This window comes from Rhinatrema bivittatum, chromosome 7 (assembly GCF_901001135.1).
Source record: "Rhinatrema bivittatum chromosome 7, aRhiBiv1.1, whole genome shotgun sequence".
Taxonomy (NCBI): domain Eukaryota; kingdom Metazoa; phylum Chordata; class Amphibia; order Gymnophiona; family Rhinatrematidae; genus Rhinatrema; species Rhinatrema bivittatum.
The window spans coordinates 179,400,532-179,427,982 of record NC_042621.1 but is presented as its reverse complement, the minus strand read 5'-3'; the positions used below and the strand labels follow the sequence as shown (position 1 = coordinate 179,427,982).

At 40.4% G+C, this 27,451-nt stretch overlaps 1 protein-coding gene across 6 annotated transcripts in view; it reads left to right on the top strand.

Annotated features, from left to right (window-relative positions):
* Positions 1-27,451, top strand: part of ADK (adenosine kinase) — a 1,085,903-nt gene that overhangs the window by 58,644 nt on the left and 999,808 nt on the right. For 4 of the 6 annotated variants that reach the window (XM_029609562.1, XM_029609558.1, XM_029609563.1 and 1 more), the window contains exon 2: positions 22,949-23,023. In XM_029609562.1, coding sequence (XP_029465422.1) covers positions 22,949-23,023 — 75 coding nt within the window. Of the gene's footprint in view, positions 1-8,121; positions 8,335-22,948; positions 23,024-27,451 lie in introns of those variants that run through there. The other 2 variants (XM_029609559.1, XM_029609560.1) reach the window with 2 other exon arrangements.

Below are 27,451 nucleotides of genomic sequence, written 5' to 3'. Positions count from 1 at the left end.
AATGCACATTTTTTTCAACTTTTAGGTTGAAAGAGATTAAAAATGACTCAGCTGGGGGAGAATCAATGGGGGAACTCTGAGATGGAAAATAAAACTTTAGGGTTGAAACCTATTTCACAAATTGAGAAATGTGTTCCTTCATGGCAAGATTGATAAGAGTTTGATAATTAGTTAAAAGTGAGCAGAAGGCTTGAGCATGCTCAGAGGTAGGAGCCTTCCTCTAAAGGCATTCCACACTTTGAGAGATTACTGGGCAGTTTTAATAGGCATGGACATGAGCCAAGGAGGAGGTTTGGGTTTTTGAAAATTAATAGTTTGGAGGGGAGCTATTTCATCAAGCACTGAATCTAAAATGGAATTCCATTGAAGTAATGCATGAGAGAAGTTTACAAAGGACATGTTCATGAGAAGAGGGGGAGATAGTTGTATTGAATAAAGCGGTATCAATCATGCCATGACGAGAGCAAGAAACCAATGCCTGTAAATAATGTTTTTTAGGGTTAGAGAGAGGTGAAATTTTGATTAATGATCAGACCACAGCACAGATGAAATGTTTAAAGTCTTTGAAGAGTATGAGCAAGTGGAATCAAACACAAGGTCTAGAGTATGGCCAGGTTTGTGTGTAGTAGCCTGAAATTTGAAACCATCCAAGAGAAAGTAGTATCTGTAGAAACAGAGTACAAAGAGTAGAGATGGGAGATGCATCAATATGTAAATTGAAATTGCCTAGAATGACCATTTTATTTAAATCAAATCTGGAGAGTAGTAACTGCTCAAAGATAAATCAGAAAGTAAAAGTTTAGGTGGAGGCATAGACTAAACAAATAGAAAAATGATTTGAAGAAATAATTAACATTTCCAGGGAAGAATTACCATTAAGTTGTTCAAAGTTAACACACCAATAACTTTTGTATAAGATAAGTAGCCCACCACCTTGTCTTTTAGGGCGAGGTTGTGATACAAAAGAATAGCCTAGAGGGCAGATTTGATTTAAGACAAAAAGGTCGGAGTCTAGTAACAAAGATTCAGTGAAACAGTAGAAATCATTTAACAAGTGAGACTTGTTTTTGATGGATTGTACATTAATTAAGAAAAGCAAGGCATCTGGAAAAAACATGATCAGAGAACAGTTTAGAGGAATTTTGAATTAGGCAAGATGACGGTGAAACTTTTTGTGGATATCGAAGGAAGAAAGTTCTCCATATCTTCCTTGTCCAGTGAATAGTGTATGGCAAAACAAAAAAGAGTTTTGACCATTACAGTTGCAGAGTACTCAGCGCACACAAAGGAGCTCCTTTGTCGTGCTTCTTAGTACGCACGATGAAGCGCATGCATCTCCGACACGCGGCATCTCTGCTGTCGCATGCTGGCTCTTCACCCCTGATCAGGTGATATAATCAGGGGGCAATATGGACACCCAATCTTCCAGCCTTGCAAGGTCCTTCTGCAATTTATCACAATCTGCTTGTGACTTCACTACGCTGAATAATGTTGTATCATCTTCAAATTTGATTACCTCACTCGTCATATTCCTTTCCAGATCATATATATATATATATATATATATATATATATATATATATATATATATATATAGCAAGCCTTTCCAGACCCCAACTGAACCTTAAGTCAACCACAAGCACAGTCAGACATTCCTAGAACATTGTAAACAATTGCTCTTTCTGTTAAATTCCTCTCGCCTTTTCTTCTGCTCCCAGTTTTGAACATCCCTGTTTTATTGTAACTTCAGTGTTTCCGCACTTGTTATAGTTTTATTTTATTATATCTTCATTTTACACCCCCTGTTAAATGTAAACCAGCAAGATGTGATCCATATCGCGAATGCCGGTATAGAAAAAACACTAAATAAATAAATATTCAAAAGCATTGATCCAAGTAGAGATCCCTGAGGCACTCCACTGTTTTTCAACTGTGAAAACAGACCATTTAATCCTACTTTGTTTCCTGTCTTTTAACCAGTTTATTATCCACAAAAGGACATCTCCTATCTCATGACTTTTTAGTTTTCTTAGAAGCCTCTCATGAGTGGCTTTGTCAAACGCCTTCTGAAAATCCAAATACACCACCTCTACTGGTTCACCTATATCCACATGCTTATTCAACCTTTCAAAAAAATATTAGAGATTTGTGAGGCAAGACTTCCCTTGGGTAAATCCATGGTAGCCTGTCTCATTAAATCATGTCTGTCTATATATTCTGTGATTTTTATTCTTTATTACCATAGTTTTTCCTGCACTGAAGTCAGGCTCACCAGTCTGTGGTTTCCCAGATCACCTCTGGATCCCTTTTTATATATCTATTACATTGGCTACCTTCCAGTCTTCAGGTACAATGGATGATTTTAATAAGTTACAAATTACTTGTAATAGGTCTGAAATTTCATTTTTGAGTTCTTTCAGAATCCTGGGATCTATACTATCCAGTCCAGGATATTTGCTAAGCTTCAGTTTGTCAATCTGGCCTGCTACATCTTCCAGGTTCACCATGATTTGGATCAGTTCATCTGCATCATCAACCTTGAAAACCGTCTTCGGAACAGGTATCTCCCCAACGTCCTCCTTGGGGAAAGCACCAAAGCAAAGAATGAATTTAGTCTCTCCTTGATGGCCTTATCTACCTTAAATGCCCTTTTTAATCCCTCACTCATCTAATGGTCCCATAGACTTCCTCGCAGGCTTCCTGTTTTGGATATATTTTAAAAAGTTTTTTTATTATGAGATTTTGCCTCTATGGCCAACTTCTTTTCAAATTCTTTTACCTTATCTTATCATTGTTTTACATTTAACTTGCCAGTGCTTATGCTTTTTCCTGTTTTCTTCAGGTGGATCCTTCCAATTTTTGAAGGAAGATCTTTTGGCTAAAATAGTCATTCATCTCACCTTTTAACCATGCCAGCAATCGATTGGCCTTCCTTCCATCTTTCTTAATGCGTGGAATACATCTGAACTGTGCTTCTAAAATAGTATTTTTTGACAGTGTCCAGTCCTCTGTTGTACACTCGTAACCGTTGTAGCTGCGCCTTTCACTTTTTTTCCAACTGTTTTTCTCATTTTATCAGTTTCCCAACTTATCCTGGTATATTCAGCGGCACAGTTGTGCCGCTGAATATCCTGGATAAGTTAGCTGGTTGTGTTTATCTGGAAAACTTGTCCAACTGGATAGCGGCTAAATCTGGACTGTATAGAAAAGATGAAAAGACAGATAGGAATAATAAAGGAAAAAGTGGGGTAGTAGGGAAAGAAGGGTCCAACAGAAGACGACTATTAAGCCAATTCTTTGCCTTATTGTTTATAGAAGAGAAGGAAGGTGATCATCACAAGGGAGGAAACTGAGGCATGAATGATTATGTAATCACAGATCTATTTAGAGAGGAGGAAGTACTCAAATAATTAAGAGTATACTGATTGCCAACATAACAGAAAACTGAAATGAGTCACAGTGCTCCCTGTACTCCTTCCAGCTATGTTCATTTTGTGTTTCAAGACCTGGAATGGTATAGAGGGATTAGAAGAGCAGCTGTACTCCCACTGTATCAAAATTTGAACTCGAAGAGGCAGGTACTTACTTACCTGTTAATGTTGCATTTAGTAAGGGCCAGTACCCTAGGCAAACACTACAGCTTTGCACTTGCTCCCCCCCCCCCCCCTCCCAACCCCAGCCCTTTTCCTCACACAATTAAAAATTATGCATTTACAGATTTTTGTATGTAGGAGGACATTCAAAGTACAGTCTAAGGTAAAGTATTGATATGTATGTTATATTCTTATTGAAAAAACGAAAGGCTCTTAAGAATTATTTATAGCACAGCTTGAACCAAATATTTGTTAAATGTATTAAAAAAATTTTTGTAAAATTGTGTAATCTTATAAGTGCCGCATCAGCAAGCCTGTCAACATGTTCAATCTCTTGGACATGAACCGTCCGGTCTGCCCATCATTTGCAGCTAGGCGGCTGTATATGATATGCCAAGATGATATAATTTTCTCAAGTGTTGAATCATCCAACTCTCATGGCGAGACCCGCCTGTTACATTGAAATTATATTTCTGCGTCTGTCCCAGAAATCCAGTCAAGGATCTAAAGTTGCAGTATAATTATACGGCTGAAAGCCTCAAAACTGTTTACAAGAATCCTCTGACACTGTGATTCAATTGACCTAATGTAATCGACCCGACAGCGGCCGGTGTTTCACTGCGGAGCTGCAGCTTCATCAGGGGTAATTGTCTGCTTGTGGTGAACCAATGGTTTCATGAAAACGTCTTGCTGTGGTGTGAACTAGAAAGTCCTGTGTAATCACCTATTTTTTTTTTTGATTGTAAAAATGGTCTTCATAAATAAAAAAAACAACAAAAAACCCCCCAAAAAACCCCTAATAAAGATTAAAAAAAAAAAAAAAAAAAAGATTTCTGGGTCGATGTAATTTCTAGATGTAATGGAGGAGGGAGGGTGGGGCAGTGGTGATTCTTACATACACAAACTTTCTTTACATTCACTCACGCTCTCTCTCCACCTCTGGAAGCACAAGTGGTGGCAGCAGCAGCAGCAGCCGCCTGCTCTTTCAGCCAGTGGGGCCCATAGGACTCTTCCTCTTTTTTTTTTTTTTTTTGGAGGGGGGGGGGGGGTGTGTGGGGTTTGCTGTGCAGGCTGAGGCTGCTCCTGTTCTTTGTTTGGGCCAGATGCTGCTTAGGATCCTGCTTATCTTATCTTCAGCCTCCCAGCCCCCAACACTGCTCCACTCCAGCTCTGCAGCTGCTATAGCTGGCTCCTACTGCAGCAGTGACATCTTCATCCTGCTGGCATGGGCCCAGGATCCCACTTCTTTTTCTGTGCCCATACTGGCAGGATGCAGGAAATGCCATCAGGCACTGTCCCAGGCCTCTGCCATTCTAGGCATCCACTTAATGCATCCACTAGCCCTCCAATCTAGTATGAATTAAAGCTATGGAGATCTTACTAAAACAAAGCATAATGAAGTACCCTGAAGCAAAGAAATTACAGGATCCTATACAGCATGCATTTAGAAAGGGGAGGTCATGTGAAAACAAATTCCAGGATTGAAAAATATTTAGCATACTTAGATGCCAGCTGAAATATATAGAAGACAGGGGAAAATATTTTTTCCCCTTAAAATTTATTTTTGTTTTTATTTACTAACTTTTATTTTTGCTTATTCTTCTTCTGTTTTCATTTTGGTTTGCTTTGTTTTTTTTTGTTTTGCTTTTATTTTTTTTGTGGAGGAGCAGCAATGATGGGCCTTTGTGTTATGGGGTTTACTTTCTTTTCTTTTATGTGGCATTTTTTGGCTGCTTTCCTCCTCTTCCACCACCTACTTCCCCCCTTTTCAGTTTTATGTTCATATCCTTCACCTCCCCCCCCCCCCCCCAATTACAAATCCCTGCTTCCCTTGCTACCTACCCTGACTTTCCAATCTCCAGTGGGCTGCAGCTGAGAATCCACCAGCTACATCTTTACCTTCTCAGATGCCCAGTTGCTAACACTGTGCTGGGTGACTTCTGGTAGGTGCACCAGGATTAAATATTTTAGGTTGTCTGGGTGACCATAGTTGAACAGTAGAAATCTGAGGATGACAGTTAATTAAGTCCATCCCGATGATGAAGTGACCAATGGGGTACATCATACTTGGTGCTATGGACATTTTTTCTATATCTTTTATTAGTGATGTTGCAAAAGAATGTAGAGGGAAAAATGTCTGTATACAGATGCCACTTGGAGGGATGAAGAAAAAAATGAAAAGGGACCTGAAGAATCTGGAAGAATGGTCATGGATTTGGAAATTGTGCTTCACTCCAAAAATATATAAAATGATGCATCTACTTCTAGAATATAGAAAGTAATTAACTCATGTGAGCATCATGGATAAAGTTATCTGTTAACAGATTATCCTAGAGATAATTATGCAAAATTTCCTAAAATTATGTGATAAACACTGTATTAACTGTTTTATGCTTTACCTTCTTGTCAAGCTCTAAGATTAGCGATATCCTCCATAAAAGCAGTGCATCTAATTAAAAGCAGGGAGAGGGCTTTATTAGTAGTTCCTAGTCTATGGCAGTACTTTTCAACTCAGTCCGTGGGGGCACATCTAGCCAGTCAGGTTTTAAGATATCCACAAGGAATATACATGAGAGAGAATTGCATGCACTATTTCCATTGTATGCAAATCTATCTCATGCATATTTGTTGTGGATATCCTGAAAACCTGATTGGCTAGATGTGCCCTGAGAACTGAGTTGAGAAGCACTGGTTTGTGGCATTTACGTCCAGCGATAGTGAAGTAAGTTAAGACTTATCCTTTGTTTGGATGGAAATTAAAGATTTGGCTTTTTAGTCAGAGGGAGCCTTAATGTATTTTGACATTCTGGTCTTTTATAGTATCACCATGATGCAGTTTTGAAAAGTGTTGTTTTTATTTAGCGATTGTTTTGGAATATTGAGTTTAATACAGAGTGGGGAGTTAGGGGGTTGGGGATGGTGGAGTGCAGTTGACGGGCAAGGAAGCCACAGAAGCAATGATGGGGCTGGTGGAGTGACTAGAAAAGGATGTTAGGGGCGGATTAGAGAGAAGTGTGAGAGGGATTGATCATAAGAAGGGGTGACGGGGGTGGGGGGACAGGGGCAAGAGAGGGTTAGAGGCAATTTGTAGGGAGGAGCCAGAGAGGGGCTATGTGTGGGAAAAGCTAGAAAAGAGGTGTTAGGCAGGAGGTTGAGGGGAAAGCTGTTAAGAGGGAAGGGAGCTACAGCCCAGGATACTGATGGGGAATGCTACCCAATGAAGTTGAGATGAAGGGCTGAGTGGGTGTAGTGGAGGAGAGGTGTGAAGGGTGGAGATTTACAGAATTCCGTACCATGAATATCACTACATGTCACTGCAGCCAAATTTACATACGGTGATAGCTTGATGTGTTAAGACACCAGCACCATTATAAACTTATCGACATACCTAAATCTTTATATTTTTTCCAGATCTGTAGATGGATATTAATTTATTATTGACTTCAGGAGAGCAACATAGATAGAAAAATTGTTTAATAGTATTTGAAACTTGTGGGTAGAGCTCGACTTCAAATCTTTAATCTTAGCAGAAAACAACACAGAAACAGTTGGAACAGGGTCTTCCTCCAGACACAGAATCTTGTTTAACCATTTTGGAGGGCTTTTCAATTGCAAGAAGGTGTAAAGTCTACCATAATTAAAATGGCAGTTACTGCCTTAAAAATTATACTAATGTTGACGTAACACAAAATGTGACTTTAAAAACAGGGATAAATAGGATTTTTAATCCAAATTTTGACTGTACCTTTTTGTATTTACTTTCTTAAAATGTAATGAAGCACAGAAATATTTTTATTATACTTATTTTAGAAGGACGTTTAAGCGTCTTGCTTTGGCAATTGCCATAAATGTGTTCCCAGTGTGGAGTTGAGTGACAGGGCATTCATAATGTACAGGATCTCAGTATTCCCCAAGAAGGGAAGTCCTTAATTCAGCACTCACTCTCGGTTAGATCTTAGCTAAAAGCTCAGAAGGCATGCATTTGAAGTTTTATTGTGGAATATTTAATTAAACATGATGTGTGGGACAGAAGACTCTAAGGTTACGTTGGCCGCTTTTTGTTGTTGTTTTTCATATGCTGAAGGGCCCTGCGTGACAAAAACCATGTTGTATAAAGTTTAATTAGCAGGAATAAAAATCGGACGTTACTTTCAGCTTGCTTTTGCCATTTTACCCCAGCGAGGGAGTTGACCTGTTCTTTGCAATCGTGGACATGAGGTCTATTTCTATGCAAAACTACAGAGCCCCTAGGATCATCCATGAAAAAAGACGTCAGGGGGTCGTCCTTATAGCCGTCAAAAGCATTATAAATGCATTTCAATTAACTTGTCCGTCGTTCCAAGCAAGCGTGAAAACTGTGAGGGGTGGGAAAAGGGGCGCCTAATTTGGATTATTTTACTGTGCGGGTTTCGGTTTTACGTACAGTCTGGAGTCGCACTGTTTGCAGTTTAGGCTAAGCCCTCCCCTATAGGGATTCTAGTTTTGGAGTGTGCCACCCCGTTGAGCCTCCAACCAATGAGAGTGCATGGGGGAGGAGTTTCCGGTTCCTGGTGAAACTTGATACATTCCGGCTGCCAAAAAGCACGCTGCAAGGTTTCGGGGTTGCAGGAGAGCAGTTGGGCACTTTTTATCCTGTCTGAGATTTTGTTCAGTGATCATATTAACTATGCCGATTTTAAGGTAAACTAAATTGTTTCCTTTCTGCTTGAAGATGCTAGTACAAGATCAGTATGCTGACTTGGTGAGATTTGTTTTCCTATAACCTTAATAGCGAAAATAGCTAGCTAGCTAGCTGCATTCTTTTACAATAGGTGAATTCTAAGATCTTTTTTTAAAGTGTAGTTTGTATTTAAAAATGTGTTCACATGTATATGGTAGATGTTTCATTTCTGGTCTGTTTATACAGATTTTACATGCCTTATTAGCGTAGAAAGCGTATACTTGGTAAAACCAAACTTGTAATTGTGTCTTTCCAAAGAGTATAGCTGGTGATAAAATATTTTTTTTTATTTTGTACTTTTAGAGAAGTTTTAGAAATTAACATAATTTTTTTAAACCTTCAGAGAAGTGAAGATTCAAACGTGAACACTATTTGTTGTGTAGTTTGGAAATCAATCAGTAGTCTGCTGGTTTCGTGGTAGTCTCCTCCGATTCTCTGGCACTCTTCTCTCCCCCCCGCCCCTCTCGTGCGAGCACACTCCTGTTACGGCTCGGACAGGACCTGTGACCCTAGCAGTCATGCGTTGAAAATACTGGGACAACTGAAAATAGAAATGTTTAAAATGATTTTGTCTTCAGGTTAGTAATGTACTTTGAACTGGCTAGCAGTCTGGTAAAGATCAGAGCAAACCTAAAGCGTTCTCTTTTTTATAAATACTATCGTTATTTTTGTGCTGATTGAAATAGAAAACTTTTTTTGTCCTTCCCTTAAACTTTTTTTCCCTCTTGGATATAAAAATCTTGATTTATGATATGTAACTGGATTTAGCATTCCTGAAATTATTCTGAGTTATAACTTTCGACTTTAATTATCTTTCAGATATGACAGCTCCATAATTTTCATGTATCAGCTGTCGCCCTATCATTAGTTGAATGCCCAGGGGGAAGTGAATTTTTCTTTATAACTTACTGTATAGTTGCGTTCTGTCTTCAAGATGACATGATGTGGTAGCATAGAATGCTGGAGGTTTAATTATCTCTTTACTAAGATTTTTGCTCTTTCAGAAGCTTTTTTTCTTTTTTCAAAAATTTTTATTGGTTAACTGTATATAGATCAATGTAAACTTACAGTAAAGGTAATCAAATACTGAATATTTATTATGTAGAACACTGCTACTGGGTACAGCAGCTTTTATCCTAGTTACCCTTAAACATGTAAAAAGTACACGTTCACAAACTATTTTAATATCAAACTTCATCAAAGACCTCTTCCTCTTCTGTTCCCTCTACATCCAGTGTTTATTGTTGGCGCCTGTTGTTTTTAAGATTTTTTTTTTTAATGTTCTTATGTGCTCAGCCTTTATTTAATGAGCTTCTGCCCTTAAACGACCTGCTTCTCTCTCCCCTTTGTATGCTTCCTGGAAATTCTGTGCAACACTATTTATTCTGAATAGTGCTATCTCAGCTGTAGAACATTGATCCATGTAATTAGTGTTCTGATCAACTGATGCCATATGGCATGCCCAAATAACTTATGATGAGTTGTAGCTGAGAAAAGAGGCTGATGGGCTTGAAGCACAGAGAGTCTATATAGAAGCTTTCCTGTAGAGGCATCAAAACACTATATAGATTGAAGGAACTGTTGAAAGGCTGAATTTAGCTTACTCGAGGTTTTCTGCTGGTGGCAAACCTCTGGTTTCTAAAAGATTCAGCATAAATGGACCTTTAAGCCAGATGGTAGGTGACCTTGTTATATGAAGACTAGAACTCCCTCCCTTTCAAAGGCTGTAAATGTTGCTTTCACTGCTTCCTTCCATCCCTTCTGGCCTGAGGAGCAAGATATAGTTTTAAGACTGTCACTGAGATCTCCCATGTACTGCTACTGATTCATTATAAGGTTCAGCAGGAACACTTAAAAAATGGAGACCTGTTTTGCTGTTACTTGTAAATGGCAAAGAATATTCAAGTAATGTATCTTGGGAGTTCTTTAAGTTTAGTGTAACTTTGGTTTGAAGCCTGCAAGTTTAAAATCTAAGGCTTGAAACTCAGGTTAGGGAACAGAGGCTGTGATAGGGGCCTCTACTGAAAATTCTTCAAAATGGGGTGTGGCTGCGTAACGAAAGACTGTCATGGAGTCAGACATACAGCACATGTGATGCATCTACCCTAAATGAATCGCTCGATTTGCGTGTTTATGGGCAACATGAATACTAAGCTTGGCATGTAGATGGTTCATAAAAAAAAAAAGTTTGAAAATCTGGCTGCCATATTTTGCACGCGTTTTAGTGATTTCAAGCAGGTCTGAGAGCAAGCATTTAGAAGAGAGTTTTATAGTAATCCTAAAGGACTAGTGATTAGTGGATGGATAACCAAATATAAATAATGTAATCTGTTTACAGCTTGATCGCTCTGTGTATACTCTTTATAACATGTTTTGGGATGTGTTTTATTTAGGTTACATTAGCTTGTGCTGAAACGAAACACGACTGTAATGACGGTGCATATCCCTATTTAATATACATGCATGTGTCAACATTTTGGTTCTAAGACTGTTCTTGGGTGGCTTAATTTGTTATATCATATTTCCAAATAATATCAGAGTGGTTTAGTTTGCTATTTCTGTAGATTATAGGCATTTATTTTATTTATTTATTTAAGCATTTTTTATATACCAAACATATCATATACTAACATTTGAAAGAATGAGTAGAAACAGTTGTGTGCTTTTTTTTTTTTTTTTTAAAGCTTTTGCAAGATGTTACATAAACCAAACGTTTTTCCAGTACTTGAACTGCATTTTATTTTGTATTTAACCTTTCCATGTATAACACTTTTAAGAGGTATCATGTGATGAGGTTGGTGGGTAGACTGAGGAGTAATCTAAGGAAATTTTTTCTTTATAGGATGCATGGAACAGTCTCCCTGTGGAGATGGTAAAAACGAGGATAGTACATGAAGACAAAGCATAGGAAAAATGTAGTAGAAGATCTGAGGGAGTGATAGGGATTGTAAATCTGAATAGATGTGGATGAGCAGACTAAATAGCATATGGTCTTTTCTGCTGTCACATTTCTGTTTTTAAATTTGCTTATTTTATATTTGGTTCTTTGCTTGTTTTATTTGGCTCATATGGTGCTGTTTCTTCCTCCTTTTTTATTTTCTGCTGTAAACTACATGGGCATACTACATGGGCATACTACATGGGCATACTTTCTCTCAAATACATTATGAACATCAACAGATAACATAAGACTCTGTTTCTAGGCCTTCCACATTTACATCTGAAAGTTCTGCAGCTAATTCAGAACTGCACTCCCTCAGGTGAGCATATCTCACCTGTGCTGATATCCTTACTGACTTCCTGTGGAGTGGAGGATCAGATTTAAGGTTGTCATTGCTTGCATAAGGCCTTGCACAACTTAACTCCCCCATGTCTCCAAATTGGCATGGGTCAATATGTTTCCAAGTACGCCCTCTGCTCCTTGTCTCGGCACCTCCTTGAACTGCCTTCGATGAAATATGCTCATCTGGCTTCTGCCAGAGAATGTATGTTTAGTATAGCTGGTCCGATCCTATGGAATGAACTGCTTGAGCTTAGAACTGAAAAGGACCTACTTCGAATTAGGAAACAACTTTAAACTAATTTGTTTGTTGAAAGACAACATTGACTGCAGTCTAGGACCCTCTAAGCCTGGTTATGCAGCCACTTTTTCATTTTGGCTTTGTTTTACTGTATTGTGTGCAGATATGTTTAGTTTGTTTCCCGTCGATAAGAAAGCTGAAATAGCCATGCTGTCTGGGACATCCTTCTGGCATCCCGAAGCTTGGAAACTCTGTCCTCAGATACAAAGCTGTGCTCTGTGCGGCTGTCCCCGTGCGATTACCTGACTCTCTTCAGTTTTCATTGTTCCTGCGCAACTCATGGTTGTGATTTCTCTCTTTTGCACCTTTCTTCTTTTTTCTTTTTATTTTTCTGCACTTTGTGTATGCTAAATAGCACTTTTCAGTGCTACTTATGGCACTCAAGGCCCCAGGTTTCAAATACTGCCAGTGTATCAAAGTTATGTCCGTCACTGATGGACATAACTATTGCTGTCTGTGCCTGGGACCGGACCACGACCGGACCACAACCAGACATCCTGTCGCGACTGTAGCAGGATGTCTCTGAGGGCCTAGCGAGACTTGCGCGCACCACTGAGCCTATGCAAGATAGGCTCGGCGTGCCCAGGGGGAGGCGGGGTAGGTTTTCAGGGGTTGTGCGCAAACCTTTGAAAATCTACTCCATAGTGTTCTGAATTTTGGCCAAAAAGCTCCATTTTTGTCTCATCTGACCCCAAATTTTATCCCATATTTTAGCTGGATCACGCTGATGTTTTCTGGGAAACTCCAGATGTGCTTTGATGTGGTATTCCTTCAGTAACGGATTCTTTCTAGCCTCCCTCCCATATAGGCTAGTTGTATACAGAGCCCTTGATATGGTTGACTGGTGCACCTCCACTCCAGACTGAGCCCCTGAACTGTGTAGCTCCTTCAGAGTGATTGTTGACCTCTCTGTGGCTTCCCTCACAAGTCACCTCTTTGCTCAGATGCTGAGTTTTGAGGGACAGCCTTGTCTAGGCAGTGTCTGGGTGGTATGATGCAGCTTCCATTTCCTCACAATTGATCAAACAGTGCTCAGTGGGATATCCAAGCTACTGAATATTATTTTGTAGCCTTTTCCTATCTTGTGCATGTCTTAGTCCTGGGGAAATTGTGCGCTACTGTGGAGCGCAGAATTGCCAAAGTCTGTGTAGAAAATAGCAGAGGAGACCCCAGCATGCCGCAAATGGAGTGTATCCCGCATGTGCCGCGGGATGCGCTTTGTTAGCAGTGAAGATGAAGGCCCTGGTGAGAGAGAATGTGTGGGAGCCTGTATGAGGGGCAGTACTGAGAACGGGGTCAAACTCTGGGAGTGGCGATAGAGTGGAAGGGGTTTAGTGTAGAGGTGGAGGGGAGAGATACTGGCAGGTGGAAGAGTTGGGGCCTGGGAGGGCAAAGTGGCCAGGGGAGTAGGGTGAGCGAGTGGAAAGGACACTCTTACAGTGAATCTCTAGGGAAATTCTTCATCTTTAAGTAATAACATTTTTCTGTATTAATTTAAAATCTAATTATGTAACACAATTTACCTGACAGTCTTTATTTTGACCAATATAAAGTTTGCAGAATTTTAAATTTTTTTGCGCAGAATTCCCCTAGGAATAATGTCTATAACATTGTTTAATTTCCTTAGGATGCTCTTCTGTCTTTGTTTTCAAACTTTCTTTCAGATTCACAGTCTGATCAATGGTAGTGGAATTAGGAGGGGTCTTTTATCTAGAAGAGCTAACCCCTTCCTTTTTTTTTTTTTTTTTTTTTTTTTCATGATTCACAGGTAGAAGCCAATTGTAAGTCAGTTGTTAGGGCAATACTTTCATTGGTGTAAACTTGGAGCTTCCACAGCATAGGGTGGAATACTTATACAAGAAGCATTTTTTAGGGTTTTTGGGTTTTTTTTTATTTTACAAAAAATGCAGAGAAATGAATTGTGACTTTGAAAATTTACTTTAAGAGCATACTGGTTTGGAATAAACATACTGTCTAGAGCAATTTGTGCATCATTTGTAATCCACACAAATCTGACTTTTTAGGGGGTCGAATAATTTTGCAAGATACTGTATCCCCACAGATCCTCTTGCCTGCTATCATGCGACAGTGGTTCAAACAATGGAGCATTATACCTCAGAGTTCAAGAGACTGGGCCAGTTTTATCAAGTGTAGGAAGCAGGACCATGTTTTAAAGCCTCCCTCCAAAAATACCGTATCTTTAGAAAAAGATAAGAGGTCAGAAAGACGTGTACGCTATGGTTAATTTGCAGCTTCCATCAGAAGCTGCAGTGGAAGCGCCAGGAGGGAGTATCTGCTGCACCTTGCTCCCAGCAGCAGTTTTGAAGGATCGGGGGGGAGGGACTCACTGGCCCACTACTATGCGGATTGATTGGGTGGGGGCAGGGTCAGGGTTGGGACAACTGTTCTTTAAAAAAACAACCAAAAAAAACCCAAACTGGTAAATGGGGGTGGAGAGGGCCCCCCAAAGCAATTTTGATATAGCAGAGGGTGGGGATTGTACAGCACGACAGGCCTTTGATGAAATGTGGTGGGGGAAGGGGAGGGGATTGGGCCATGGGACCCTTTACTTCAATTTCTTTTTTTCCAAAGCACTAGTTAGCCAGATAACCTGTAACTTATTCGGATATCTTGAAAAGATATCTGGCACACAAGGCCAGATAACTTTAGACCTGCTTCAGAGCAGGTCTAAAGTTATCTGGCTACCTTAGCTAGGCTAATTTAACCATATAACTAAACCCCTCCCAGAAATGCCTCTTAAACTCCTCCATTTTTTTTTAATTAGATTAAATTATAGCTGGATAATGACTTAATTAAGCTGGATAAGTGGCTGAATGTGGCAAAACTAATCATTTGGATGGATAACTTGTGAATTATCTGTCTATAATGCTTTTGAATATTGACCTCAACTATGGAGCACGCTACCGACGGAACTAAGACTACAACCCAGCCAGAAAACCTTCAAGAAAGAACTGAAAACCTGGCTGTTCGCCAAAGCCTACCAAGACTCACACCGCCACCAACATCCCCCTCCTACACACCATTCTGAAAGACCACAAAGACTCATGCTAAAAGACTATACCAATATTAGAAGTCATGCTGTATACTTATACCCTGGTCACCCCTGAAAATTCAACGTTACACTGCTTATCCTACTATTTCCTAATAACATGTTGTTCTACTCTCATAACTTGTCACCCTTGGAATTTTAACATTATATTGCTTTTTTCCTATTAATGTTGTCATTTAATCTTCTCCTTCACCCTATCTAACACCACCCCAAATATATCATTTGAGCTAACCCACCCCACTAATTGAACACTCTGCCTATAAAAAAGCACTAACCATGTTAACCAAATGACAAAATTGTAAATTGTTGTGATGGCAATACCGAACGACGGTATATAAAACTATAAATAACCAAATTGTGTTTGTTTATTTAACATTTGGGGAATAAATAGAGGTCAAAGTAAAACTCCCAGTTGTCTTACCTTTAACAACAATGTAACATCTGCAGGGATCCTTATGGAATTTATGGGTTTGACACTTGCTTGGTTTTTAATTGTAAATTTTATTTATTTATTTATTTATAGATTCTTTTATACCGAGGTACGTATATCTATACATCACCTCGGTTTACAGTGAAACAATAATTTAGCCACCAGCTTTACATATAACAGTTTGAAAACAGTAAAACATTTAACAGAAAAGTCTTTACAAAAAATGCTAACTTCATTAACTATGAAAAACCATAAAATATTAATATTTAAGTATTATGCGGGAGCAAATTAACTGTCATAGGCAAAAGTACCCTTATCATAAGGCTTGGGGGTAACCTGCACGGCACAGCAGATGCTAACATAAGTTGCATGCTGGGCAGCCTGGATGGACCATTTGGTCCTTTTCTGCTATCATTACTATGTATCCACTGTAAAAGGAAAAGTTCTCTCCAACAAAATCCCCCCCCTCTTCCTTGGCAGAGGCAAAATAGGAAGAAGCGATCTATTTACTGTTAAATGCAAATTCCCTGACTTGTATTAAATACACCAGAACCTTATGTTCTAATGTTTCCCTAAGCAGCAATCTCCTCTTAACTGGCAAGTTAAGTTGTCTTACATGATGCATGGGTCAACATGATGCTAAATAAACAACTGCAACAGCTCTAGATACGGTCAGAGATTCAATAAACAAGTAAAAATAGAGTATATCTAAACAGAGAATCAAATACTGAGAATCCCAAGAAAACTCCCTCCACCCAACCTGAATAGCCAGGGAAACAACATGCAGTACCAGCCATATAATCAGACCAACACCCAAAGCCAGGGATAGGGAAACCAGAAAGACTCTCCCTGACCCACAGCAGCCCTCTCCAAATGAAAGAGAACAGGGAAAGTCTCCCCATGTGAAAAAATATTACTTAGTACCCGCCTCTCCCCTCCAATCACTGTTCCTCTGCGCTTATACTAACCTGTAAATAATCTGTGTTTATCACATTTTCCTCAAACCCCTGTACATATCTTTTCCTTATGTATCCTTTTCTCCCTCCCCCCTCCCCCTCCCTTTGTCTTGTCTACCTATATACCTCTCCTCCCCACCTTTTTATCTTGTTTATTGTTACAAACTGTTCTTTGTAAAGGCTTTGCCTATATATCCTTGGTTGTAAGTTATCTGTAAACCGGCACGATGTGCAAACGGTTGCCGGTATATAAAATAAAATAAATAAATAAAATGAGTCTATAGAAAGGCCAAAGAAACCAGCAAAGAGAAAATGAGGAAACAGAAAAGAAGTCACAAACGAAATCCTCTGCCTCCATGGAAATCCTCACAGAGTGGGTACGAGAATATAATAAAAACAAAGACAATAGAGAGTAGATATAAGCAACATATACCATCCATTCCACAAATGTGGTAAGAGGGAATTTAACATGCAAACACCAATACACGCTCACCAACATACTTAAAATTACCCCTCCTGGCACACAGGGGTGCAAGAACCCATTCCCAGAAACAGCACAGTCTCCCCAACACTACAGAAAAATCACAGCATAACCCTTGCCAAGCAGACCTATAAGGTAGTTCAGCAAAAAACAACAGAGAATGGCACAGCAAATACACAAAGGGGAAGGCAAATACAAAACAAGGTCGATGACACACAGTTCAGCAAGGAGTGGATTGCGCCATTTTTTTTCCTTCCGAGTGTTTAGGTGAAGGCAGTCTTTCTTCCTGTAGTTATGACAAAGTCTTCTCTAGGTGAAACTTCTGACCACTGTTGTCTTTTTGATTTTCAACTATACAATCAGCTACTTCCCTGCAATTATCCAGATCAGTGATTAGATACTCATTACCATCTTAAGAGAACTGCAGATCAAATGAAAAGCCCCAATATCTTATGCCTTTCTCAGGCATGGGGGGGGGGGGGGGGGCGCTAACGCTCTTCCTCCTTTTCAAGGGTCTTCTGAGATAAATCTTGAAAACATTTTTTCTTTGCACCCTTTAAAAAGTCCAAACTATCTTTCCCTCATGTACTGCTGTGAAAATCTCGTTTGTCTTTGAAGTAGTGTAAGCAAGCTTCTGTAGTCCTAGGATATCTTTGACCTTCAGTCAGACGCCCGCCAAGTCTGTGTGCAATGTCAGATCTAACAGTCTGGTCTACAAATCCAGGGAAACAGGACTGAAAAGTAATAATCAAGTGATCTAAAGTAGTATCATCCTTTAGATCACTTTCCAGGGCCTCCTGGACTCTTGTGTTCCAGCACCGACAAGTGTCCAAATCACCTTGACGCTTCTTTAGTAACTTGACAGTTTTCTCAACATTATTCATTCTTTTGTGTGACTTAACTGCTGATTTAATTTGCTCCCTAATCTGTACCTCATTCAGAACAATACTTCTACTTTAGGCCTTTCACCTTTTTCTTTGAGGTCAGAAATTGAACTGCTGATATCTAATCTGAGTAACTTGATCTTTTTAAAAAAAATTCCAAAATCACATATTCTGCTACTACAATGTTTGAATTCTGCTTAGCATCCCCTATAGCTTTAGTAAAGGATACATCTGCAGTGCATCTGCAGGTTCAGGAGGGCTCTTAGCAGATCTGTTAACTTTATCCAAACTAGCAGATAGGATGGCTTAGACTCCATTTTGGTGGAAGGTTTATAAAGAGAGATGACAGATTTTTTTTGGAAGATAATGGGAAGTTAGAGATATCCCAAGTGTGATTTAGGAGAGGGTGCAGCACAAAAACGATTATGATTGATGTCGGAAGCGGTGCCGCAGTACTTAGGGGGTCGTTAATTCTACTTATCTCCTTAGATCTGTCTAGCGTGTTGGATTTGATGGATCATTCAAAGTTAGTCTCGTTATGTAGAACTGGAGATAAAAGGTAAGGTTTTAAATTGGTGACTTTTTGTTTTTTTTTTAACAGACAGGAAACATCTGGTGTATTTTCAAAGGGAATGGTATTCACTCCAGAAAGTGGAGTGTGGGATCTCTCAGGGGTCCTTTCTATCCACAATGTTTTTAATATCTGTCTCAGCTGGGATGGCTGGTTTGCTCCTTTCAGTTTGTCCCTTTTTTTTTTTTTTTTTAATGCAGATGATATACAGGAATTCATTGCCGGGTGATGTGGTTTCAGCAGTTAATGTAACTGGGTTTAAAAAAGATTTGGTTAAGTTCCTAGAGGTTAAATCCATAAACTATTATGGTAATTAATAAGCAATATTAGTTTGTGATCTATCTAATGTTTTTGGGTATTTGCCAGGTACTTATGACTTGGATTAGCCTCCGTTGGAAACAGTATGGCTAATCCAATGCAGTTTGGCATTTTTTATGTTCTTATGTAGTAAGTTTTGGGGGTCAGATCCAGTGATTTTAAAAAATTTGAGTGGATTGTATTTGTATTTCTGCAGTGAGTGGTTTATTTTTAAATTCTAAAACTGCAATTTTACAAATGAAGGAGACCTACAGAAATGGTATCTTAACTGTTGTTGGCGAGAAGGTACTAGTGTTAGAGAAGATGGAGACCTTGAGCATGGGAAAGCTCAAAGGCCTTCGCAATCTGTTAGGGAGCGCTAGGAGAGCGGTCCCATTTCCGAGGAGATTGTGTGCCCTTGGACCTCTGCACCAGAGGACTCCAAGGCAGAACTGAGGCTGGTGAGACATGTCTGAGCCTGGGCTGAGACCAGGAAGCCAGGCCCCTGCCGACCTGCACAGCCTGAGTGAGACCACGCAGGGTTGGTCTCAGACTACTCCAAGCCCTTTCGGACCTGCCGCTGGGAACGGCAAAGGCAGCAGGCCGGACATGAGACCAGGGCAGATGAAGGCTCTGGAACATGAAGACGGTGACAAGAGGCTTCGGACGTGAAGACTTGGACGAGAAGCTTGAGCACGAAGACTCAGGATCAAGGTTCAGGAACAAAGTCTAGTACTGGGTTGAGGCTGCGATGCAGCGAGCCCTACACAGCCCACCACAGAGCGGACCCACGGGACTGGTCGTGGACCACGCTTGAGTGCGAAGCAGACTCCAGATGAATACATAGAAGATGGAGCCGGAACATGGCGAAGATTCAGTAGAAGCCTGCACAGAGACGCGCCCTACACAGCCACCCATGGCTGGTCATGGACTATGCTGGAACGGAGCAGGTTGAGTCAGAGTCTTAGGCATGGACGGAGCAGCCACAAGAACATCAGAAGGCAGAGACGAGATTCAGGGTAAGAGGCCAAGACGAGACTTGGCTTCAGGCATGAGACAGGGGACCAAGACGAGACTTGGCTTCAGGCGAGGATGACCCTCCGGAGGCTTGTGCTGCAGACGAGAAGACAGGCTCATGCCACGAGGTGACTAGACACGACATGGCACATCAGAAGAGTTGACAAGGAAGAACAAAGGGTCCAGGAAGCAGAGGCGGAGACAAGGCATCAGGAAGGAACATCAGGAAGACCACAAAACAACAGGACAAGATGAGAGATAATCCAGAAGAGACCATGAACGATGAGGGATCCTACAAAGAACAGGAAATACCAGAAAGAATGAAGACTAGAAGACCTTGAGAAGAACTAACTCCTTTCGAAGGTCACGAAGGACTGGAAGCTGAGCCCTTAAATAGGGCCGAAGATCAGGAAATGCCCTGGAAGGAGTCCAGGTGGGGCCAGGAGGCTGGCCCTTTAAATCACTGAAGGAGGCGCGGCCCATGCCTTAGGAACAGGAAGCAGGAAGTGTAGCACCATGGCCAGCGGCCCTGCACAGATGCTGACGACGGAGGAGCAGGGCTGGGCCGAGGAGCAGGCCCCGATGTCAGCAGTGGCTCCTGCCGCTGCAGGAAGGACTCAGGGCAGCTCCAGCCGCCAGGAAAGCCACTGCGGCCTCCGGGCCGTGAAGATGAAGAAGACGTCGGCGGCAACTCCAGCCATGTTGGAGCATGGCGGCAGGGCCCGCTGTGCAGGAAAGACGCCCCAAAGTCTGCAGCTCCTGCCGCGAAGAATGTCGGCGGCTCCATGCCGCGAAGGTAAGTACAGGAGTATAACAACTAGCAAAAGGTGTAATAAAAACATCCGGTGTCCTGCTTGAGGAGGACTGGAGTTTGGAGAAACTAATTTTGAGGGTCGTGCGGATGGCATTTATATGTCTGAGGATGATCTGGTAACTGAGGTCTTTCTTAAGTGGACAGGCATTGAAATCAATAGTACATAGACTGATAATGAGCACAGTAGATTACTGCAATGGTATCTACTGGAGACTCAATGGATCACTAATGAGGCATTTATAAATTTATTTAAAACATGGTGGCTAGGATATCGGGTCATTCAAGATGTGGCTCTGCGCCCCTTTATTGGAAAAGATGCATTAACTTCCAGTAAGATCTAGATGTAAATTTAAGGTATTGAACTTAGCTTTCAAAGTATTGAAAGGTAAAAGTCCATCGCACTTACGTAAGTGATTGACTTGGCGAACAGCGAGTAGGCTGCAAATATCACAATAGCAATATCAGGTGCAATTACACCAGTTAAGGCTTTTCACCAGGTCAGGCTCTGTAATAGGGATCTTTCTGGGAACATAGCAGCTGCCTTTCTCTCTTCTTCTCCCCCCTTTCCTGGCTAAGCTCCCTCAGGGATGCATAATGGCAATATTTTCCCCTTCAAGAATGGAGCTGGCTTCACTCTATCTCCTGTTTTTCTTTCTCTCTTATCCCGTTGCTGCTCCTTATGGGATGCTGTTAGAGTTTTCGGCCCCTGAGTTTAGGTTAGAGTATTATTGGCGTGGGCATGTACATTTCTTTGACAGAGTTACTGGCAAGTGCCTAGTTTGCATTTCCCTTAAAATCAGTGATGTCCCAGGAAAAGGGTGTGTCCTCTCTCTGTCAGCTGGTAGATGGAGTTTACCCATTTGTCTGGCCTGGTCTAGCAGGACTCAAGAAAAGGATATTAACAGGTAAGATTAAATTTCTCCTTAAAACCTTTGTTTTCTAAGTGTCTGCAGATAGGCATTTATGCCAAATAGGCAACTTTCAATCTTTGACCAGCTTTGCAAATGCTCTGTTTACTGAAGGTTTTAGCAGACGGTCAGCTGTGGACATATGATTTTTTTTCTGCCTTGTATGCATTTTGGCCTGAAAACATTTGCAGCAAGAAATCATGTATCATGCAGCTTTGCTTTTATAACAGAGGTTTGGTTCAGGAGTATTACAATTTCCTTATAAAATAATTTGAGAATTATGTCTACAGTTATAAACCCAGTTCTTGGGGTACACCTGGGATAGCCATAGTGAATATGCATATAAGAGATTTTGCATGCTAGTATTTGTATCTTGTGTATTGTGGATATTCTGAAAACCAGATAAACCTTTTGAGAACTGATGTACTGCTTCCCATGCTTTGTTCTTAGTTTCACACATTCTTCGATACCCCTTGGATTAAGCAGGCAACTTCTTACTTCTGTTCCTTTTCCCCTTCTCTTATCCTATCGCTGGCAAAAATGCTAATCTACAATATAGAATTCCATGAACGTGTTTGTTCTTACTTCTACTTTTTGAAGAGACGTATAAGGGAGATGAGGAATAGGAGTGAGGAGAGGGAACGGAACGAGGGTGAGAGGGATGTTTCGGTATAAAGACTCTTCATAGCAAATGTTTGTGGCTGTCATCTAGTACAGTATTGTTATACAGTACATACCAGTATCATGTGACTTAGATGATCCAGTTTTAATTATTGGTAAAAATTTTCTGCACATTTAGTAAGCTGAGAAGTAATACAAATACATTAAAACTTGAATTTGGTCTGGTACAAACACTGCATTCCCTCTACCACACTTGCATGTGAAACTTGTACATGTGTGTTAGATTATATGCTAATTGACATGGTAGTTAAGTGACTTACTTTTTTAACAGACCCATCTATTATGGAATCAACAATTTTCAAATTTATATGAAAAAAAATGATATTTAGATGTCTAATAGGATTGCTTCTATTTTAACTAGCATGTCCGTGGCAGGTAGCTAAATTTATTTTTTCCCCAAGCATTTGTATAATACAGAGTTCTAGTAACAGCTGCTTGTCTTGGAGAGAACTGTGTTTTAGTAGTTTGATATCTTTTTGAAATGCCAATAAAAAACATTGCAGTAGATGAGCTTTTAAAATCACAAATGTTGTCTTTCAATGTATTGCTTCTCTGATTATTAGAACTCCTACCTGATATATTAATTAGTGATGTGAAGGGTTTTTTTTTTTTTTTTTTTTTTTTAAGATTTTACATTGCAGATAAACTTGTTTTAAATCTGTAGGCACTGAGTTGTGCAGTAGGAGGTGCATTTTTGGGCTAGTGGTCACAGGTGTATATATATTTACATGATTGAACATTTTTCTCTTGATACTTGTGACTTGATTTTGCAGTATATTGTGCTGTACCTGGAACACAGTGTGTGAATGCCAAGAGCCAGCATGCACAAATCTTTCTTTAGGATATGTAAACGATGTACATGCAAAGTGAACGTGTTTGTTGCTTCTTACTTTTGATCACTAGTTTAATTTTATCATACATTTTTTTTTCTTCTTTCTATTTTAGTGAAAATACTCTTTTTGGAATGGGGAATCCTCTCCTGGATATCTGTGCTGTGGTGGACAAGGATTTTCTTGACAAGTAAGTTTTAAAGTATTTTCACTTGAGGCATTCTTTGCACTTCTATGTTTTTGAATTGGGGACTGGTGAGTAATGTTGTCGCCCTAGGGGTGTTTTATTTATTTTTTTTAACTTCATTTATTCAAAGTATCTACCATTTTGGCAGTATTACCAAAATGAAAAGTTCTTAAATTTAAGCCTCTGTCATCTTTCTTGATATGAGAAAGTTCCTTTCTTTGTAGATAACACCTAAGATCTGTAGTAAGGGTGTTTCATTCTGATCCTATGTCCAACAAATTGATCCATTTTTTAAGATCAAAATTATGCAAATTATCTAGGTTATGGATGTCCTAAAAATCAAATTTGTTTGTCGAGCTCAGTCAATACCTTGACTCTGAAAGAGGTATAAAGAATGAGGAGCAGTCTGCAACTGTTCAGCATAATCAAAAGTTGGGCAATAGAGGTGGATGTTTCCCAGGCACCAAGTCCCTTGGATGCTTAAAAATTGGTGCTGTCACCTGTCACTAGCCCAGGAGGAGCACGTGACCCCTGCTGGCCTGAGCAAAGGAGGATCTAGCACTGCTGTGGCAGGCCTGGGAGGAGCAGCTGTTACAGTGGTGGACTGGGACTGCTCTCTGCCTAGACAGAAGAGAGGCTAGAAGGAAAGGGGGAAGGAAAGAGAGCCAAAAAATATCAGAGATTAAACAAAAGAAAAAATTCTAAAAATGACAAAAAAATAAAGCAAAAAATTTAAATAAAACACCTCTGAAAAAAAGAAAACAAAACATTTTGCTCTGGCTCCTAAAACTTTTGATTGGCACTTTTTTTACCTCAACATTACTAATTTAATCCAAGACAAAAGTGGTATAACACCCCCCCCCCCCTCTTTTTTTTTTTTTTTTTTAACTTCTACACAACTAGTAACGCAGTTTAAAAAAAGTGCGTAGAATGACTTTATCAGGTATTTTAGCATGTAGTGAGCTATTTATGGTTATGTCCAGTGTAAAAGAAAATAAAACAAGCATACTTTTCAGTATACCTTCTGCCTTGGCTTACAAAAACTTACTTCCTTCAGGATTTACTCACAAGGGGTGAGATGCTCTTGCTCTGTGTCATTACTTTGATTTATATTTCACTCTAACACAGTGGAAAAGTGGTATATAAGCAACAATTTGTAAGTTATTTTTCTTCCTGGTAAAGATAACCCATGCTCTGCTCCTCTTCTAGGCAGGTTTTCTCTCTCTTCCACTTCCCACCTTGCCCAGTTGCAGTCCTTGCTCTTCTCCAGTCCCCACTCTCATACTCTTCTCTTTTGTGCCACTCTTCATGCTCATTTCCCCCTCCCCTCCACCCCTTTAGTATCTGCTGCAATCCTTTGTTATCCTGGCCTGACGACTACTCACTCGCTGAATAAATGAATTCACCCAGACTAGTGTGGAAGTGAATTTTTTTTTTTTTTTTAAAACTCTGCCTTCAACTTGCAGAAAGATATAATTAAGACACTTGTGAGGGGGTATACTGAAAACTCCCTCAAACCACCTTAAGGGACCGACCACAACTATTTAGCTCGGTCCTCTTTAAGGATCAACTCTGCAAGGTATTCTGGTTGAAGGGAGGCTTCCCTCACCTTACTATAAGGAGTCAGGGCCTATAAGGGTTAGACATGCCTAGAGCAGCATGCAGGAACCCACACTGAGAAGACCAGCTATGTTTCATGTCTGTGTGTTACCTGAGCTTTTAAGGTGAGCTGCATTATTTTGTCTGCTTTCTTTGCTTTGCAATTTGCTTTCACTGTAAATTGCACAAAAAGAAACAGCCAGTGTCTGCCTCCTTATTCCTCCTGGCTATTTCTCAAGCTACTATCTATCGCACATGTTGCCACACGCTGTAAATTTTATAAATGTTTGTTTATAGGTTAGGACCATCATCTGATTTTATAATATTCATGAACACACACAACTTACATACTTTCCCAGCTACTGTGAAAAGATTATAGCATCACGCCCTTCGTGTTCATCTCAAACCCAGGTATTGTATGAGGATAAGCAGGATGGCAGTCCTCACATGAAAGTGATGACAGATGATGCATGGCCCAGAATTTTGACTTCAAAGATTTTAAAAGCTTTGAGCATGCCCATTGGATATGTGCAGCCTGCCATGCAGGGTCCCTTCAGTCTTAGATTTCACAAAGCTTATCTGTTGCTTACGTCTTCTCTTTTCTGCTTCACAGTGATTTTGTTTTTTTACTTCCCAGTTGCGCAGGTTTGTGTTTTGCAGGCCCCCCCAAGATATTCTCATTCCTTTTTAGTCAGCTTTGCTCAGATTTCCTTGTTTTTTTAACAGCCATGTGGAGTACCGGTGTAGTGCATCGAAGCAGCATTGTTTGTGTTTTTCCTGACAGCAACTCATTTTGATTTTGCTTTATTAATTTTTTGATCTGTGCCACAGAAGGAGAAAGCCAGCAGCTTTCAAAAGTTGACCCTCTCCTCTTACAAACGGCTCATGTCTATCATAGATCCCTATGATAGATATGCCCTTTGCCTCAATATCTGGGGTGTCCATTGTGTATGTGTGTGACTGATTCCTAGAAGGTGTTTCTGGCTTGACCTCATGGAAATGCCCTTGGATATCATAAGCTCAGCCTATCGGTGTTGACATCTGAGACATCAACATGGAAGAGCTGCACCAACCACTGGTGATGCATCAATCCCCCTTGATATCGAGCACCATGCAGGATTAGAGAGACAGGCCATTATCTAGCTCCTTTCATCTGAAGAGAGCGAAAGGCTCTGCCTTTACGGTATCAGAATTGAATGAAAGCCAAGAAGCACTGGCATCTGTCTCCATTGATGCATGATGCTGGGAGTGGGGAATTTCTGGCAGCAACTTTGAATCCCTTGAAACATTCTGGCAGGGAGGAGAGCTCATCCTCCATGCATTTACAGGAATTGCAACAGTCTCGAGGGCCCACATGTCAGTCACTAATATACCTCTGATATCACAGGGTGACATGGCTTTTCTTGTTTGTTAGGCCATATTGGCATTGGCAGTGATTGAGGAGATGCTGGATAGAAAGAACCAGGAGACCATCATTCCATAAGATGCAGAGCATTGATTCACGGACACAGACTGTATGTGTGTCTATGAAGATCGATGTCTAGACCCTGCTGGAACCCACCTGACACTTGCTGGAAGGACCCCAATGTTGGCTACTGGAAGGGAAGTGACATTGGGAACATCCAATGTTAGTCTCCCCCCCCATCAGAGGAGGAAACTAGCTGAGGTGCAGTAGTTAGTTCTAGACCCCAACAGACAAGTTTGTTCATGTTTGTTCATTTGTTTTGATTAATTGCATCCTATTACAGTTAATAAAACAGAATGAAGTATTACCCTCTCTGAGGGCATTGTCTGTTAGTTTGGTGAGGTCCAGGTTCATATCCCTGCTGTATCATTCAGATTTGGATTCTGAATACTTCTGGGGCTGCAGTTTTATGGATATGAGGACTTCTCTTATCAGGATGGGTCTACAGGTACCCTTTCAGTCCCTTCTCCACAGGAAAGGAGATCTCTGAAACACGTCTCCTTCACTGATTTTGTGACAATGATGGCCATTTTTCCGTTTGTTGCAAAAGGAGAAAGAGTCCAGAGCCAATATGCATAACATCCTTCAGTTTGTGGAACTCCCATAGGATATTGTGGCTATGCCTGCCCATGAGATCCTTCAGAAGATACAAATGAGAATTTGGAAGAGTCCTCCTCCCTTCTGTAGTTTTAGTCAAGAAGGCAACTGCAATATTGTATCCAGAAAACTCCTGGATTCAAGAAGCAGGAAATAGACAAACTAATTGATGGTGGTCAAATGTGCTCTCAAGAAGGCCAGGAGGTCTAGAATTTATTCCTTTGTCCCTCTCGGAGGGATTCACCTACTTTTGAACTTGCTTGGCTATACTATGCAAGCATTGACTATGCAAGCATACTCAATGCTTGCATAGTATTTTGCCAGCTCTTCATGAGCTGGTATATGCAAGACATAAATCAATAGTGTAAAGAAACAGCAAAACACTGTCCTCAGAAGCAGTGTGATGCCTTGAAGTTGCTTGTAGACGAGTGTATGGAGTGCCAAAACCAAGTGGTGTGGTCAACCTTTATTTTCAGGACTGCATCGAGAGTCTCTGCAGTGGGTTTTGGTGACTTGCCTGGTTGCAGGCTTTTCATCTATGATAAAATGTCCTGTTCATCTTAGAGAAGAGACGGCTGAGGGGGGACATGATAGAGGTCTTTAAGATCATGTAAGGTCTTGAACGAGTAGATGTGACTCGGTTATTTACATTTTCAAATAATAGAAGAACTAGGGGGCATTCCAAGAAGTTAGCAAGTAGCACATTTAAGACTAATCGGAGAAAATTCTTTTTCACTCAACACACAATAAAGCTCTGGAATTTGTTGCCA